The sequence below is a fragment of the Rutidosis leptorrhynchoides genome, chromosome 1 (genome assembly GCF_046630445.1).
Source record: "Rutidosis leptorrhynchoides isolate AG116_Rl617_1_P2 chromosome 1, CSIRO_AGI_Rlap_v1, whole genome shotgun sequence".
Taxonomy (NCBI): domain Eukaryota; kingdom Viridiplantae; phylum Streptophyta; class Magnoliopsida; order Asterales; family Asteraceae; genus Rutidosis; species Rutidosis leptorrhynchoides.
Window position 1 is genome coordinate 189,068,713 of NC_092333.1, and position 18,534 is coordinate 189,087,246.

The following is an 18,534-nucleotide window of genomic DNA, read 5'->3' on the forward strand; positions in this document are numbered from 1 at the left end:
TTTATCGTTGAGGAAGAAAAAGAAAAAAAAAGGAAAAAAAGTTAATTGATTTTTTTGTAAAAAAGAATTTTTTTTCGACATCTTTTGGTAACATTGAAGGGTTGATTTTTTTTACGAAAGTTGCTTCTTTTACCGTTGGAGACAAAAAAAAGGTGAAATGACGAAAATACCCCTGTATAGTAATAATTTCTAATTATACATTATTATAATAATAATAATAATAATTATTATTATTATTAATTTAATTTAATTTAATTTATAATTATTAAATTAAATAATGAATTAATTAACTACTCCATTTTCTTTTATATTTCAAACAAAACCCTTTTATCAATGTTCTAAACCCCCTTTGCGTAGAAAAATTAGGTAAACGGCTTTTCAGCATCATAAACCCACCGATTGAAACAATGCCGGAAAACAAATCCGTCCAATTCCGATCATCCTCCGTCAAAATCCCTCACTTTACCCCTATCCAAAACCGCCGTCACCACTACCTTCACCGCCGTCCACCGCCGCTCTTCGCCGACCTCCATCTCTCCATCACATCAATCATCAACAATTCAAAACACTCACTCACTCAATTCATAAACAATTTCCCCAAACTCACAACAAACCCTAACAACCACTCCAAATTTCAACCACCACTACTCTGCTCAGCATCATTAGCGTTAACCAGAGGTGATGAGGACGGCACCGAGTTGTCTCTGAGTAAGAGTCACTCAGTGAGTCGAAACGATGATGAGCGTGTGTTAATTAGTGAGGTGTTGGTTAGAAATAAAGATGGAGAAGAACTTGAAAGGAAGGATCTAGAAGAAGAAGCAGTTACTGCATTGAAAACATGTAGACCTAATTCTGCGTTAACTGTACGCGAAGTTCAAGAAGATGTGCATAGGATTATTGGTAGTGGCTATTTTTCTTCTTGTATGCCTGTTGCTGTTGATACTCGTGATGGTATCCGTTTGGTGTTTCAGGTATTTTATTTCAATCAATGCATTTATACGTGTTCGTAATTTAGCTGTTTAGTTGTATGCAATGTGATGGATTCAGAGCAATTGCTTGGTTGTTGTTAAATTTATGATATTGTTAAACTGTAATGCTTTTGGTAGGGGTGACAATTTTCGACACTGTATGACATGAAAACTGAAACAGATGAAAGTAGTCAGGTTAGGGTTGGGTCTAAACAGGTTATGTTGTAAATGGGCAAGACACGGCTAATCCGTTTGATAAGTAGGTTTGGCTAGGGTTGTTGGCTGAATATTCTATCAAACGCTACGTTTACAATTACAAAATTTCAGTTCTCGACTACCTTGTAGGTATATGTGGTTTACGTCTTAGTATGTTTTGTGTATTTTGAAAGTATCTTACACCTATGCTTATTCCTTAATATTGTCATATACCCTCAAAATATTACTAAGTTTCACCTTCCAATATTTATTTTGTATCTTATTATTCTATTCAGACTGTAAGTGGGTTGACACGATTAAGTAATGGGGACGGGTTAGCGTGGAACTTGTTATGATTCAGTAAAGGGTTGGGTTAGGGTTCAGATATATTAAACAGCGTAGACGGACAGGCGACCCTGAACAGGCGAACACGACACCTAATTTATCTCTCTACTTTTTGGTATAATGAACTTGGTGATGATATTTTAAGTGACTTGCATAATTATAGTTAAGCGAGGAGAAAGCTAGTTAAGGAGAAAGCTAGTTAAGGAAATGCTATCGTGCAATATATTTATATATCGCACTTATATTTAAGATATCAAGCTTCAAAAAGCAAGATATGCAAATGTTGTTATACGTTACAATTCAGTGTCTTCTTGCTTTTTCTGAATACCTTTTGGCGTAATATAGTCACTTAACAGTTAGCACTATTCGATTCCAAATGCTATTATGCTTTATATTATTCCTGGCACCATACTCAAATTTGGATTAACTGGTTGAAGCTTTTTGGTCATTTGGGTCTTGAAAAAAAAAACATGTCAATGTAAACCCTAAACCTAAAATAAGGTCTAATGGGTTTCCCTCCAACATATTGGGTCCTACACAAAACATAAAGAACTAGGTCGAATTGGTATCAATTCCTAAAGCTCGAAAAATAGAGATAGGTGTAATGGGTCTTGTGAATGGGTCAAAAGGGTCAAGAATAAAGATCTTAATAAGTTGCATCCGTTAAACATTTATGAAAACATTCATGCTTGTATTATCTAACATGTATTATGTATATTAATTAATATTTTCTTATATATAATAAATATAAATAATAAAAAATAATAATAACTAAAATAATTTTTTTAGGGAGGTGATTCTCACACACCACTTTTTGATCCATGTACACCTAATTATCTATTTTACCCTTAATTTTACCTATAATAATAATATAAGTTCAACTCTTTAGGGGCATAACTGTGATTTTATGAGATAAAAGTGTACATGGATCAAAAAGTAGTGTGTGTGAGAATCACCTCCCATTTTTTTACCCATTTGACCATGACCTGTTTCGATCCGTTACCACCCGACTCAACTTGACCCATTCGGGCCCGTTTAAAAAGATGGCCCGTTTGACCCGTGACCCCATTTCAACCAAAAACCTTTTTGCCCCGTTACCCAAACTGACCCATTTGTCAGGTATAATTTATATGTACAATCTTGTTATGTTTTAGTGAACTCTTTTGATTTAATATTTACACCTGTATAAGGTAGAACCAAACCAAGATTTCCAAGGGCTGGTGTGTGAAGGAGCCAATGTTTTGCCAACAAAGTTTGTAGAGGATAAATTCCGTGATTCATATGGTAGGTTTTTGCCATATACACCATCAAGTATTCTGAAAGGTTGATAGTTGTTGGTAACAGAAATGTTAAGTTATGCAGGAAAAATTGTTAACATCAGACGTTTAGATGAAGTTATAAACTCTATTAATGGGTGGTATATGGAGCGTGGTCTTTTTGGCCTGGTTAGCATTTGATCCTATTGTAATGTTTTATTTTTGTGATTCCATATGTTAAAAGGCATGTTGGACGTTTAAATTGGTATATAGTGGAGTAGTCTTTATGAGACATTAAATGCTGGAGGTGGCAAAATGGGCGATCAGGTGGGTTGGGTAGTGAGTCAAAATGGGCATTTTTATTTTTTGCTTACAGTTGGTTGTTTGACCATTGACCTGAAAGACTATTAAATAAAGTTCTTTTAAAGATTCTATGTATAATTTTTTTTAGGATAACCACAGATGTTTTATAATACAATTAAATGGGCCAGAATTGCCACCTTATATTCTATCAATCAGCTTACTTTATATCGATGAAATAATCAGGTTTCAGGTATCGAGATTCTTTCTGGGGGAATTATTAGGTTACAAGTGTCAGAAGCAGAGGTCAACAACATATCCGTACGTTTTCTTAGTAAAACGTAAGCATACAATCTTTATTCTGCTAATAATGTGGTGATTTCATTATAAGGATATGTTTACATTATATATTGTACCTAAATTTTGCGGTGTGATTCAGGGGTGAGCCAACTACGGGTAAAACAAAACCTGCGACAATACTTCGCCAACTTAATACAAAAAAGGGGCAGGTATAAGACTACCGACATTTTCCCATAAATTTGATATTTGTATCTCAGTATCTCACATATATTAATTTGTGATAATGTAACATTCTTTTTACTCTTTTAGGTCTATAGTATGCTTCAAGCAAAAAGAGATGTAGATACGTTGTTAGCCATGGGTATCATGGAGGATGTTAGCATTGTTCCGCAACCTGCTGGCGGTAAAATGAGATCTCCCAATATGGATTAGGATGATGGTTATATTTGGTATGAGATAAATATTTACGTTGATTTGAAGTAATGTTATAATGTTTAATGGCAGACTCCGGGAAGGTTGATTTAACAGTTAATGCAGTTGAACGTGTTAGTGGAGGTATATCAGCTGGTGGTGGTATATCAAGTGGGTATGTGCTCTCATCTTTGGTTCATGTAGTGTGACTCGTGACAACAGGGGGTAACGGGTCAAGATGCGTTTGGGTTAAATGTGTCATTTTCAATGTAGTTCAGACCGGCCAGGTTTGTTTGATCTGGGAACACCCTTTTTTGTCCAATTTTGGGCCCGGATAGAGTGAAAATATTTATTAGAGGAAGTCAAATGCTATATTTTACTGTAATAATAAATTTTTTGAATAAATAGTAGGATGCTGTGCTAGAATTGGAGTTTTGGTGTCTTTTAACTCCTTTGACTTGTTATCCTTTACCTTTAAAAAATAATAATAATAATAATTTGACCCGTCTGATAAGTGATAAGCATGTTGCAAATTGGCCCATTCATAAGTAAACAAGTTGAAATTGTCACCTCAATTGTAAACTGATAACTGGATTACTTCCATATTTGGTGTCTTTTACCGACTATATAATAGGTTTATAACTTTCAATGTTCTCTTCGCATTGTATATGATACGTCCAACAATATTCACTTATGGGTCTTTTTTGTTTGTAGGATTACAAGTGGCCCTCTAGCAGGACTTATCGGAAGGTAATATACTCTTTGAGGAAATACTATTCACATATTTAACTTCAGTATCATTATTGCTCTATGGTTTTAGTTCCCTACAAGTTAATCCTGAACTTTTTTTTTTTTTTTTTTTATATATTTTCCTTTAATTACAGTTTGGCACTTTATCATCGAAATCTTTTTGGGAGGAATCAAAAGATTAATCTTTCATTAGAGAGAGGGCAAATTGACTCATTATTCCGGCTGAACTACACGGATCCTTGGATTGAAGGAGATGATAAACGGACCTCAAAAACAATAATGATTCAGGTACCCTTTAAATTCAATTTTTAAAATTGTCATTTTTCTTCATATTTAAGGGGTGTTCAAATTTACAGTTTTCAACTGATTATTTCAAGTAACTATAATCGGTTTTAATGTCAGTTAACTATATTTTTGCTCCTGATATTTCTATTTCTAGATTATAATTTAATCTATTTTTTGAGTTTCAGAATTCAAGGACACCTGGCACTCTTGTTCATGGCGATCCAAGCAACGTTAGTAACCCAACCATTGGACGTATTACTGCTGGCATTGAATATGGCCGCCCATTCAGACCTAAATGGAGTGGGACTGCAGGGCTTATTTTTCAGGTATTTCTATATCTACACTATATCTTGAATATGCGATAACATATGAAAATGTTTTGGATGTGCTCTACGTAAGTAATTATCTGATTGTTGCTACTTGAAGTTGTCATAATCAGTTTTTAGTGGTTAGATAAAAGAATTATAATCATGCTTATCTATGTCTATATCTGTAATGTATATTCTGTAATCTATAATCTATAATAAAACATATAAACGTATCATCCTTCCTTTTAAAGAAATTTTTATTTTTAACATTCAACTTTAAGACTCAACAATGATTATAACTTTTTGAAAATGTATTATTTCATTATATCCAAGTTCCAACAGTTAATTCACCTTCAGCGTCATTAAAACTCATTTCTCTGGGACTTTGGACGAGTCATACGATCATATTACGTTTGCGGATTCTTCATGATAGTTAATTAATCAGAGTAACCATTGTCTATATGAATCGTATTTTATTCTGCATATGTGGGTATTTTTCTAGAATGATTATTTATTTAGGGGTCAAAATGTGGATAATTCGTTATCAAAATGGATTCTCATGACTTATTAACCTTTTATGTTTACCACGTCCCTAGCTAGAATTAGTTTCATATATAAAATTCGTTAACAAATAGTATTTGAAAAATATATTTGTAGTAGTTATGTAAGAATTGTTGTATTTTAGATTAGAACAAGTGCATACTACTCGTATATAGTAATGTTCATTTTGGTCATTGTACCTATTAGTTGGTAAATCACTCTGAACTCATACATTAGAAAAACATCCCAACCTTTGATTTAAAGGCGAAGAACTTATTATAAGATAAAAAATTGAAAAATAAAAAATATCCCAACACTATATGTAGCAAAACGTTATATTGCAGGTAATTATCTTATTATGACTATTATTTAAGCCCATTTCTACCTTATTATAATCTCGTTAATAACAGCGTGCTGGTGCTCGTGATGAAAAAGGTGATCCGATGGTACGGGACATCTATAGTTGCCCGTTAACTGCTAGGTAAATTTGAGATCTTTTGTATTAGTTTAGAGCAATGGGAGTGGGGCTCGTCCCCCACCTAGTCACAAGTCACCCCACTCCCCAACCAATTTTTGATGGTCCGTCCCGGCTTGGTCAGTCGCCTGGGCGACGCAACAACGGCCATCTTTTTTTTTTATTTTTTATTTTTAATCCTCACTTTCCCCACTTTTATCTATATATATACAACCCTTTTCTCAACCCAAACACACACTCTCAACCCTTTTTTTTTTTTTTTTTTAATCCTCACTTTCCCCACTTTTATCTATATATATACAACCCTTTTTATTTTTAGGACTTGTAATGTTTTTTTTTTTAATTTTAGGTTGGTAATGTTTTTCTTTTTTTTAGGAATCGTAATGTTTTTTATTTTTTTATTTTTAGGAATCGTATGTTTTTACCTTTTCTTAGGAAATGTAATTTTTTTTTTTTTTAATGAAAGTTATTTTTATTAATTTATGTTTTTTTAAAATCATAAAAAAAATAATAAAAATATAAACTGACATGCCTAACTGACAGAGGTCACCACTCCCCACTTTTTCCGACTCAGCAATTGCTTGACATGCCAAGTGACCTCAGTCACCACTCCCAGTGCTCTTAGAGTCGCATAATTTAACAGCAAACTTAACAATTTATTTCCTATTTGTTGTAGTGGCAATAATCACGATGACATGGTACTTGCTAAAGTTGAAAGTGTTTATACCGGCTCTAGTGACCCCAGCTCTTCTATGGTACTACTTTTTTTATTTATTTATCTATCTATTATTTTATATTATTATTATTTTTTATTTTTTGTGATTGTATGATCTCATAGCTAATTATTTTGCAGTTAGTTGTTACTATGGAGCAGGGACTTCCTGTATGGACCGAGTGGCTAGTTTTTAATAGAGTTACTGCACGTGCAAGGAAAGGCCTCTTAATTGGCCCCGCACGCCTTAATCTAAGGTACTATATTATACTTGATATTACGTACCTCAAACTCGTTATTTGATTCGAGGTACTTTATTTAATTAGTTATTTTTGTTAACATATTTACTCTTTTTTTTTTTTTTAAATATAACAGTTTATCGGGTGGTCATGTCGTGGGTAATTTCCCTCCCCATGAAGCATTCCCAATCGGTGGAACAAATAGCGTTAGAGGGTATGAAGAAGGTGATATTGGGTCAGGGAGATCTTATGCTGTTGGTTGTGGAGAAATATCTTTCCCTCTGGTGGGTGATTAATTAATTACCTGTTTTCTTTTATTTTTTTAATTTTTTTTGGTATTGTGGGTTTTGTTTATTTGTATTTATGTAACACACACGGTATTTAGTTTATGCTCTCTTTTTTTGAATTTCGTGATTTGCTTCATCCATCTGATTTCATAGGTGGGACCAGTAGAAGGAGCTGTGTTTGCTGATTATGGAACTGATCTGGGTTCAGGCGCAACTGTTCCTGGTAATTTATGGTGTCATTATCATATTACTATAGAGAGAATAATTTTGACCCATTACCTATATACAGGTAAAACAGGTTAAAGTAACCTAGTTTTGCCTTGAAGTAAATGGGACAAAGTTGTTTAGTGGGTTGAAAATTACTTAAAAGTGTGTATTTATGATAAACACCTAAATTATTTGTTTAAATTCTATATATATTCTTATGAAGTAATTCAAAGTGTTTTAGGTCAACCCAACCAGACACGTAGAAAAGTTACACATCTTGATCCGCGTTGCCCCCTTTCACCTCTAGTCTATTTTCTTTGGAATCATTTATATATTTAATATTTATTTATTATATTATTTATCTTTATATATTTTGAAGGGGATCCTGCTGGGGCAAGGTCAAAGCTTGGAAGTGGATATGGTTATGGAGTTGGTGTACGTGTGGCCTCTCCGTTAGGGCCTCTTCGGCTTGAGTACGCTTTCAATGATAAAAGAAACGGAAGGTTTCACTTTGGAGTTGGCCAACGAAATTGAGATCTAATTTTCATTTTATTTATTTTTTCATCTAAAAATTTTGGTAAATGTAACAAAATTATAATTTTAAAGTAAATGATGATTAAATCTTTGTAGTTTAAGTCAAATTTAGTTGGATGTGCAACGTAATTGGCAAGTCGCCAGTCGCCATAGAGACTTGGATTCGACATTATATTGCCTCATTAGAAAACTTGAAATAGGGAGCACGTGATATTGGCGTTACCTAGGAGTGTTCATCGGTTCGGTTTTCGGTTTGTTCGGTTTATTCGGTTTTGAAATTTTTTTGGGCAAAACCGAAAACCGAATTCGGATTCGGATTCGGTTCGGTTTTCGGTTAAAACCGAATATTATGAAAAAACTGAGAACGATGGTAGTTTAATTGTGGCGTTACTGATGTCTTAGTTATTTATATCCTAAAACAATGACGTACTATTATATTATAAAGAATTCGATGATTTATTAATGTTTACAGTTTAATTATGACGTTTACCGCTTCTGTAATTAAGAAGAAGAACATAATAATTTGAGTAACATAATTATATTGTGAGTTACCAAATCGTCATATGGGTGAGAATATATTTTATTGATTGGATCTCAACTTATAATGACATTAAAATATAAATATACAAATTAAATATATAAAAACATTGAATTCGGTTTTCGGTTAAACCGAATTCAGAATTTTCAAAACCGAAAACCGAACCGAAAACCGAATTCAAATTCGGTTTCGGTTTGACTCGATCCGAAAATCGTTTTTCAAATTCGATTTGGTTTTTTTCCGGTTTGGTTTCGGTTTGGTTTTCCGGTTCCACGGTTTCAAACCAAATACTGACCACCCCTAGCGTTACCTGCACGTGTGCTCATGATCTTGAATTCTTGATCAATTCACTATTACACAAAATGATGCACTTAATGTTTTCTAAGTTCATTGGAAACATGCATTTTGGTTCTGTTGGTGTTTCCAACTGATTTATCTTACTGATGTTTAGTAAAATCTGGCTGCAATCCCAACACATCTTTTTATTTACTTACATTTAAGTTTAGCATCTAGTGCTTGTACCTTAAAAGTTTTTAGAATTGCAGGCCAACCAATGAAACAGATTATATGTTGTCCCCTTTTTAGTAAGGCACTGTAATTTTCTACATGTGGAAGCAACCAACATTGTCTTCAAACAAGATTTCAAGACAGGTGTTATATATGGTTCCAAGGAAAAAACTCTTGTTTCCCATTGTCCTTTTATGGGTTATGATTCTACGGTTCAACTCTATCACAATAACCTATCATACTTCTGAAATTCGATGCGAGAATAAAAGAAAAATAGTACATAAAGATGTGTTTCTTACATGTGGAAGCAACCAAGTTAACATACATAATTATGTTAATCCCAATTTAGCGATAATATAATATAGTTTTCCTGCAAGGCTACCTAGAGAAAAGGCTAGTTTTATTTAGATGTATGCAGTTTAGCCAAGTTATCCGGCAAGTGTTTTTGACCTTTTCCCTAACTAAAGACGGAGAGGGGTAGTCGGGGGTCGTTGCCTCTTGAAATAAAATGAAATCTATAGTCATTTGAGTTACAAATGTTTGTGCTTGAGAATTAACCCAATTTGGGGCCATAAGAAGGAGATATGATCAAAATTGTTAAGGCTTGCAAAATTTGCGAGCTGCCACCGTTTTGGTCATATCTCCTTCATATGAGTTCAAATTTAGTTGATTTAAAAACTCAAACACACGTAACTCAAAAGATGCAAATTTCTATTTTATTGTTACCTTAATTTCATATCCTCTCATCGAAGAGTCCCTATCATTTTTTGAAACGACCAACTTTTAGTAAAAATCAAAGAACACAAACTAGCGAAGAACTAGAAAAGAAAAACAAAAAACGGATGACATAACCAAGACATTAAACTACACCTTAACTTTCCCCTATTTTTTAACCAAAAAATGAGTACTAACGAATAGAATCGAATAAAACACACTTCTTAATTGCATGAGTGTTAAAAACGATGCCATTCTAAAATTTCTAAATGGTCCACACCATTGTCACCGCAATGATATACATTCGGTTCTTCCATTCCGCACTAGATTGGTTAGTATCTATCTAACTTGCGTTCTTTCCAAGACATAACATTTGACGGTATATGAACACTACACCAACCACATATTCCACTCCACCAATCACGAGCCGTAGTATAATCGATGAAAATATGTTCGACATCTCAATATCTGCTCCACACGTCGGGCACGTCTTATCCACAGTTTCTACTCCTTTTCGCATCAAATTAAATCTATGCAGCAAAGCATCAAGAGATAACCTCCAAATAAATACATTTAACTTTATGGCAAGAACTATGTTCCAAATAGCGATCGCTGTGGCCGCATAAAGCATCGTATCATCTAGGAATTTGCGAACGTTTGCAGCAGAGAAAATTCCGTCATATGCCAGACCCCACACTCATTCATCCGATATATCGCACAAGTGAACCGTTGATAACTCCATCATCAGAGAGTCGGCTCCTGAGATGTTCTACCAAAGAAATCATGCAACCACCTCCATTCTAACCTGTTGGACATCTCTTATCAATAATGAAATCATTCGGTTTCGAATCTAGATGGAAATGAAGGTTATAACGCGACCACAACGAATCATAACCTAACCAAACATCTCTCCAAAATAAAGTATCACATGCATTACCAACTCTTTTATGCAAACTGTACCGATTAATGAAGTTATTATCTGCCACCCACTTGAAGGAATTAACTATGTCAGACCAAATACTTTGATATTTTAAGCCCCGCCTTTGAATACCCAAATCGACACCATGGATTGATTTTGTTAACATTAGATAATTGATATTATTGATATGATTGAATTGCATACATCATACATCAATGAGACTAGAATAAATAGCCATAAACCCTACAGCTGATAATCGGGATAGGCCCACTAAACATGGAACATGGACTATGTAATATCTCTAACATCCCCCCGCAGTTGGAGCGGGAGTTTGTCGAACGCTTAAACTGGATCTAAACTCATCAAATAGTGCAAATGGAAGCCCCTTAGTGAAAATGTCGACAAACTGATATCTGGACGGAACATGTAAGACCCGTACTTGTCCCTGAGCAACGAGATCACGAACAAAATGAATATCAATCTCAATGTGCTTAGTCCGCTGATGCTGTACAGGATTGGTGGAGAGATATACCGAGATAACATTATCACAATATACTAACGTAGCTGATGTGAGAGGATAGTGTAGCTCGCGCAGAAGATTACAGACCCAACAAGTCTCGGCAACAACATTAGCAACTCCACGATACTCCGCTTCTGCACTAGAGCGAGAGGGCGTGAGTTGCCGCTTAGAGGACCAGGATAGGAGGTTGTTGCCGAGAAAAACACAGTAGCCTGATGTAGATCGTCTAGTAGTGGGGCAACCTGCCCAATCAGCGTCAGAGTAAGCAACCAATGTGGAGGGAGATGATGTGTATAACTGGAGACCATGCTCAGTGGTGCCCTGAATGTACCAAATGATCCGTTTTAGGGCATGCAAGTGCTGCTATCGAGGATCGTGCATGAAGAGACATATCTGTTAGACAGCGTATGAAATATCCGTTCGAGTGAACGTGAGATACTGTAGAGCGCCGGCAAGGCTCCGATAGTTAGTCGGATCCTTAACAGTGGGGCCATGACTGGTAAGCTTGGCACCCGGTTCAACTGGGGTCCAGCATGGCTGGCAAGTGGACATACCAGCTCGCTCAATAATCTCAGTGGCATACTGTTTCTGTGAAAGAAAGAGACCAGAAGCAGTACGAGTAGCGTGAATCCCGAGAAAGTAGTTCAATGGGCCCAAATCAGTCATAGCAAATTCCTTGTGCAAGGAGGAGATAATCTGCTGAAGTAACCCTGTGGAAGAGGCGGTCAAAATGATATCATCAACATATAACAGTAGGTACGCAGTGTCTGATCTCCGACGATAAATGAACAGAGAAGTATCACACCGACTTTGTTGAAAGCCAATTCGTTGGGCATAACCCGCAAAGTGCTGAAACCAAGCTCGAGGGGCCTGTTTAAGGCCATATAGAGATTTCTGCAATAAGTAGACATGATCCGGATATTGAGGGTCTCGAAACCCTGGTGGCTGATGCATATATACAGTTTCTGACAACTGTCCGTGAAGAAAGGCGTTCTTGACATCTAGCTGGTGAATAGGCTAGTGTCTGGAAACCGCCAAACTTAGGACGATGCGAATCGATGACGGTTTGACGACCGGGCTTAAAGTCTCATCACAATCAATGCCAATCTGTTGGCTACGACCGCTAGCAACAAGTCGAGCCTTATACCTGCTCAAGTCACCATCTGCATTATACTTGTGCTTAAACAACCACATGGAATGAACTATGTTCGTGTTCGATGGACGAGGCACAAGTTTCCAAGTATGATTTTTAACTAAAGCATTATATTCATCAGTCATAGCTTGTTTCCAATTAGGGTCGTGGAGAGCGTCAGGGTAGGTGCAAGGAACGGGATATATGATAGTGGTGTAAAGGTTAAGCCGTTGCACGGTTTTGGTGGTGCCAAGGCGATGACGAGTGATCATGGGATGAGAGGAAGTTGAGGAAGATGTAACCTCGGAAGGAGGAGGTTGTGTCTCCGGGATAGGACGTTGTGTGGTGTTAGCGGTTGTAGCCTCAGAAGGAGGAGGCTGTGTCTCTGGGATGTGACGCTGAGTGGTGTTAGCGGCTGTAGACTCGGAAAGAGGAGGCTGTGTCTCCGGGATCTGATGTGGGGTAATGTCAGTGGTGGTAGCCTCAGTAGGAAGAGGCGCTGTCTGCGATGAATCGATGATGGATTGGTAGGAGTGGGGGATATGTGAAAGGATCGGGAGAATAAGCTGGGCGGAGGATCAAGAAAGTCATATGACGGTGGTTGAGTGGGTGTCATGGATCCAAATGGAAAGGATGTTTCATCGAAGGTAACATGACGAGAGAGAATGATTCTGTTGTTGGTTAGATCCAAACAGCGGTAACCCCGATGGTTGGAGGGGTACCCACGGAAGATGCAGGGAGTGGAGCAAGGGGCTAGTTTGTTAGTGGTTGGTAAATGAGGGTAGCAAAGGTATCTGAAGACACGGAGGATGGTGTAGTTAGGTTTTTGTTGATATAGGCGAAAGTAAGGGATTTCATGATTGATAGCAGATGAAGGGAGAATATTGAGAAGATATGCTTCCATGTGAAGAGCTTCGGCCCAGTAGGTAGGTGGAAGATGAGCTTGAGAAAGGAGAGTGTGGATGAGGTTATTAATGGTACGAAGCATGCGTTCAGACTTCCCATTTTGTTGGGAAGTGTAAGGACAAGAGAAGCGAAATTGAATACCGTTGGTTTGAAGGAGTTGGTGAAAGGCGTTTTATCGAATTCACCCCCATTATCACATTGAAAAGCTTTGATTTCTTGGTTAAATTGAGTGCGAACAAATGTATGGAATTGTATGAATGTGGTAAATGCGTCAGATTTATTGCGTAATGGAAAAACCCATACATAATGCGAAAAATGATCAAGAAATATAATATAATATTTTAAACCACTAAGGCTAGGTGAACATGAGATGTCCATAAATCCGAATGAATAATTTCAAAAGTAGCATTATCATGAGAACTAGAAACAAAAAAATGGAGTCGCACGTGTTTGCCAAGCTGACATGCATGGCAAAGAACGGGGGACGACGATTTATCACAAATAATATCTTTATTAGAAATGAGTCTTCGAAAAACATCATGTCCGGGATGTCCGAGACGCTGATGCCATGTAATCGGACTCGTGAGAAGAGCCTTCTGAGAAGAGTGAGACGTGGGTGATGTAAGTGGGTTGAGATCCCCGGTGCTATCACATCGGAGAAGTAGACGATGCGTCAGATAATCTTTCATAGAAAAACCAAAAGGATCAAATTCAACAGAAACTAGATTATCACAGGTAAATTGACGACTGAATATGAGGTTTTTAACGATGTTAGGGGTTACAAGTACATTATGTAAATGTAACGGTCGGTGGACATTGGGTAACAAGCTATGACCGGTGTTAGTGACGGGAATGGTGTTCCCGCTACCAACAGCTACTGATGAATATTTGCAATTATTAAAAACAATACTAAGATTATTAATACAGGAAGTAAGATGTGAAGACGCACCCGTCTCCTGAGTAAAAGAAGCGGGTTGGGCTGTGTAAAAGCATTGTGCTTGTTGTTGGGCTTGTTGTTGAGCCCGCTGTTGGACCTGCTGTTGAGCCTGCTGTTGGGCCTGCTGGACAATAATTCTTTGATTGGCTTCAATGATGTTCCAAAGTTGGGCATGTGACTGGTTGGACAAATCTTGTAAATTATTGTAGTTGTAAAACTGATTATTGATGCTACTGTCCCAATTATTACGGAGTACTCTTGATTTCATTATTAACAATTTGATATACAAACGTGTATATCAAAAAATTCGCAAAACAAAGTTGTGAAATTAAGATGACAGAAAATAAATAAGATAGCGGACAAAAATCGTGATACACCAGCACCTCCAAAATTCACATCTAACTGGTACGAACCTAGTACCCCAAGTTTCACCGAAAATTGACCAACCACGCGCCGGGAATTTTGCTGGCAAAACTTGGTGTTTGTTTTCAGGCCTATTTTTCTGGCGAGTACTGCATCACCGCCACAATCGGCCTACGACGAGACTCACTTTGTGTTGCAGTTTTCCTAGACCGCTACCTCTAGGAGACTAACGACCACGCTGCCGGAAAATTTTTACCTGCCGGCCGGTTACATCCCTCGCCTTTTCTCCTACACTTACTTGTTATTTGCCGTTTTTTAACTTTGTGTTGCTGTTTATTTTTATTGCACATGATCATATAGTTAATTTAATCTTCTAAGCTAGTAAGCGACCTCCCTGATTGTAACTTTTGGGAACTGATTTCGGTAAACCGGTACTTCGACTTAGATAGATATTTAAATATACCCATTTTTATATTTATAATTAATTAAAAAATCAATAATTTATTATTACAAATCTATTTAAGTTTAGATTGTGTAGTGTGATGCTATTTGTGCCTACTACTGTATTATTACCATTTGTGTATTGATAGACTATTATTGTATTGATATAAAGCAACTTTTAATATAGATACAATATTACTACTAGTTAGTATTAAGATATTTTGCTTCTGCCTAGATTATTTGTTTCTAGTTTCTTACTAGTGTTGTTCTAAATTTTAGATTTATTATTATTATTATTATTATTATTATTATTATTATTATTATTATTATTATTATTATTATTATTATTATTATTATTATTATTATTATTATTATTATTATTATTATTATTATTATTATACCATTTTGTTGTCTTTGTATATTCTTTTTCTATTCATTTATCGTTCTCGTTTCTTAAAGGGAGATAGACTTTAGACGTTCTCATGGTTACTTGAGGTCATGTCCTTCGAGCTCAGGGGCTGGTAGGTTTATAGGATCTAGAAGCGGCAATAGGTTAGCGAAGCCGGTTAGGATTAGAGCAGGTAGTTGGAATGTGGGTACTTTGACCGGCAAACGTTATGAACTAGTAGAGACTTTACATAAATGTAAAGTGGACCTTTTGTGTGTCCAAGAGACTAGATGGAAGGGCCGAGGGGCAGTTAAGATCAGGGACTAGAAGTTGTGGTTCTCAGGATCGAGAGTAGCTAGAAATGGTGTTGGAATTATTATTGGCCCACCCTATAACGAGAATGTCGTGGATGTGAGTAGACGGGGCAATAGGATTATGTCGGTTAGGATAGTTATCCAGGAGGTGACCTACACAGTCATTAGCGCTTATGCACCTCATGCGGGCCTTGGTGCAGCTGAGAAGAGACACTTCTGGGAATCGTTAGATGTGGTTGTGAGGATGTGCCCTTCGGACCATCGATGACTTATTGGTGGGGATCTAAATGGTCATATAGGAACGGATGTCGAGGGTTATCAGGGTGCCCATGGGGGCTTTGGGTACGGAGTGAGAAACGAGGAAGGGCTCTCTAATCTTAATTTTGCTGTTGCTCACGATTTAGTTGTTGCGAATTCGTTTTTCAAGGAGACGAATGCTCAGTTAGCAACCTTCCATAGTGGGGGTCATAGTACCCAGATCGACTATTTGTTACTTCGCAAAGGGGATTTTAGGACATGTGGGGACTGTAAGGCCCTGACTGACATGACATGCTCCTCCCAGCACAGATTGTTGGTCATGGATTTAGTTCTCCAGAGACGAGTCACCAAGAGTGTAAGGCCCACCCAACCTAAAATCTTATGGAAGAAGTTGAATGGAGAGAAGGCAGAGTCTTTTAAATTTTTGGTTGTAGATAGAGTTGATGCAGTAGTGGATATGGTATCTCATGATGATGCAGACCAGATGTGGAATTGACTGGCGTCCACCATTAGAGAGGCAGCCAAGGAAGCCTTAGGTGTGTCAGCAGGAACATCGAGAGGACATAGGTCGGATAGAGAATCATGGTGGCTTAATGACGAGGTTCAAAGCAAAGTCGCACTTAAGCAACTAAGGTTTAGGGAGCTCATAGCTTGTCGGGATGGGACTCCGGCAGGTAGAACTAGGGTTGTAGAGAGATATAAAGAAGCTAAAAGAGAAGCTAAGAAGGCTGTAGCCCGTGCAAAAGAAAAGGCATATGAAGGTTTGTATAGAAAACTAGACTCCAAAGAAGGAGCAAATGATATCTACAGGATAGCCAAAGCTAGGGAGCGAAGGCGCACGGACATAGATAACATCAAGTTTATCAAAAATGAAGCTGGGCAAACCTTAGAAAAAGAAGACGAAATTCGAAAAAGATGGGAAGAGTATTTCTCATCCCTTTTCGCTGGAGGAAGTCCTGAGTGTCACGTAGATCCGCAAGACTCTGATATAGAACAATCCCAGAACAACATAGAGGTTGGGAGGATCAACCAAGAGGAAGTAAGATCGGCACTACGAAAGATGGGGAGAAATAAAGCTGTGGGACCTGACCAGATCCCCATTGAGGCGTGGCGATGCCTCGGCGACGATGGTGTTAGGTGGTTGACTTTCCTCTTTAACAAGACGTATCGAAGCGCTAAAATTCCTATGGAATGGAGAGTGAGCGAGACTATTCCCATCTATAAGAACAAGGGGATGCTCAAATCTGCAGTAACTATAGAGGTATAAAATTACTTAGCCATACTATGAAGCTTTGGGAGAGAGTGATTGAGACTATACTTCGACGCGTTACATTTGTTTCGGAAAACCAATTTGGTTTCATGCCAAGGCGCTCCTCGATAGAGGCAATCCATATTATCAGGAACCTTATGGAGAAGTATAGAGAAAAGTAAAAGAACCTTGAGATGGTTTTCTTAGACTTGGAAAAGGACTACGATTGCGTTCCACGAAACTTGATTTGGAAGACCCTTAATGGTAGAAGTATCCCGAGTATATATATTAGTGTTATTAGGGATATGTATGAAGGGGCGAAGTCTTGCGTTCGAACGCCAGTGGGAAATACGAAAGTTTTCCCAATAGAAGTAGGCCTGCATCAGGGATCGGCCATTACCTCGAGGGATACAAGATGGTATCCCTTGGTCTTTGATTTTTACAGATGATATTGTGCTTGTTTCCAAATCTAAGGAGGAGCTTAATAGAAGACTAGAACAATGGAGGGTGGCCTTGGAAGGTAATGGCCTACAAATTAGTAGACAAAAGATGGAATACATTAGATGTGATTTTGATAGAAATGATGATGAACAAGATGATGGAGTGAACATCTGCATTGGAGACCAGATCTTGCATCCAAAAACCTCGTTTAGATACCTAGGCTCGATGCTCCACAAATCAGGGAGAATAGATGAAGACGTATCACACCGTATTAAAGTAGGGTGGGTGAAGTGGTGAGCAACGACTGGAGTCTTATGCGACAGGAAGATCCCCCTAAAGTTAAAAGGGAAATTCTTAAAGGTGGCAGTTAGACCTGCCATGCTATACGGATCAGAGTGTTGGCCAATGACGAAGGCTCAAGAGAGAAGGATGGAGGTGGCAGAGATGAGGATGCTTAGGTAGACATGCGGTAAAACGATGTTGGATATGATTCCAAATAGTGTTTTTAGGGAGAATATGAAAGTTAGAAGCATCATCGATGTAACGACCCAACTTTTTCGACTTGCTTTTGTGCTTGTTACTTTCTACGAAACTGCGTATTTGTGCGTACTGAGCTATAATATATTCTGGGATCTTATTTCATGATTAATTACCTTCGTTTATACCATACAACGTGCCATTAAGTACTTAGTTACTTAAATTGATCCCCGAATGCCTTTACGACCGTTAGTGTCACTTGACGTTCAGAACGAGCTATATGTTTTGGTACACGTTTAACTTTAGTCGTAATTGGAA

At 37.3% G+C, this 18,534-nt stretch overlaps 2 protein-coding genes across 2 annotated transcripts; both read left to right on the forward strand.

Annotated features, from left to right (window-relative positions):
* The first annotated feature begins 362 nt into the window (after nt 1–362).
* Nucleotides 363–8,550, forward strand: LOC139867666 (outer envelope protein 80, chloroplastic). The gene is made up of 16 exons (XM_071856033.1): nt 363–971; nt 2,699–2,792; nt 2,871–2,953; nt 3,311–3,405; nt 3,504–3,573; nt 3,674–3,767; nt 3,869–3,950; nt 4,490–4,525; nt 4,660–4,813; nt 4,996–5,136; nt 6,069–6,139; nt 6,810–6,888; nt 6,987–7,102; nt 7,221–7,368; nt 7,525–7,594; nt 7,958–8,550. The coding sequence occupies exons 1-16, from the start codon at nt 408–410 to the stop codon at nt 8,110–8,112; spliced, it is 2,052 nt and encodes a 683-aa protein (XP_071712134.1). The 5' UTR covers nt 363–407; the 3' UTR covers nt 8,113–8,550.
* A 7,362-nt stretch (nt 8,551–15,912) lies between these two features.
* LOC139893159 (uncharacterized) lies at nt 15,913–18,036 on the forward strand. Its single transcript, XM_071876313.1, has 4 exons — nt 15,913–16,026; nt 16,114–16,460; nt 16,563–17,310; nt 17,773–18,036. The coding sequence occupies exons 1-4, from the start codon at nt 15,913–15,915 to the stop codon at nt 18,034–18,036; spliced, it is 1,473 nt and encodes a 490-aa protein (XP_071732414.1).
* Nucleotides 18,037–18,534: the final 498 nt, after the last annotated feature.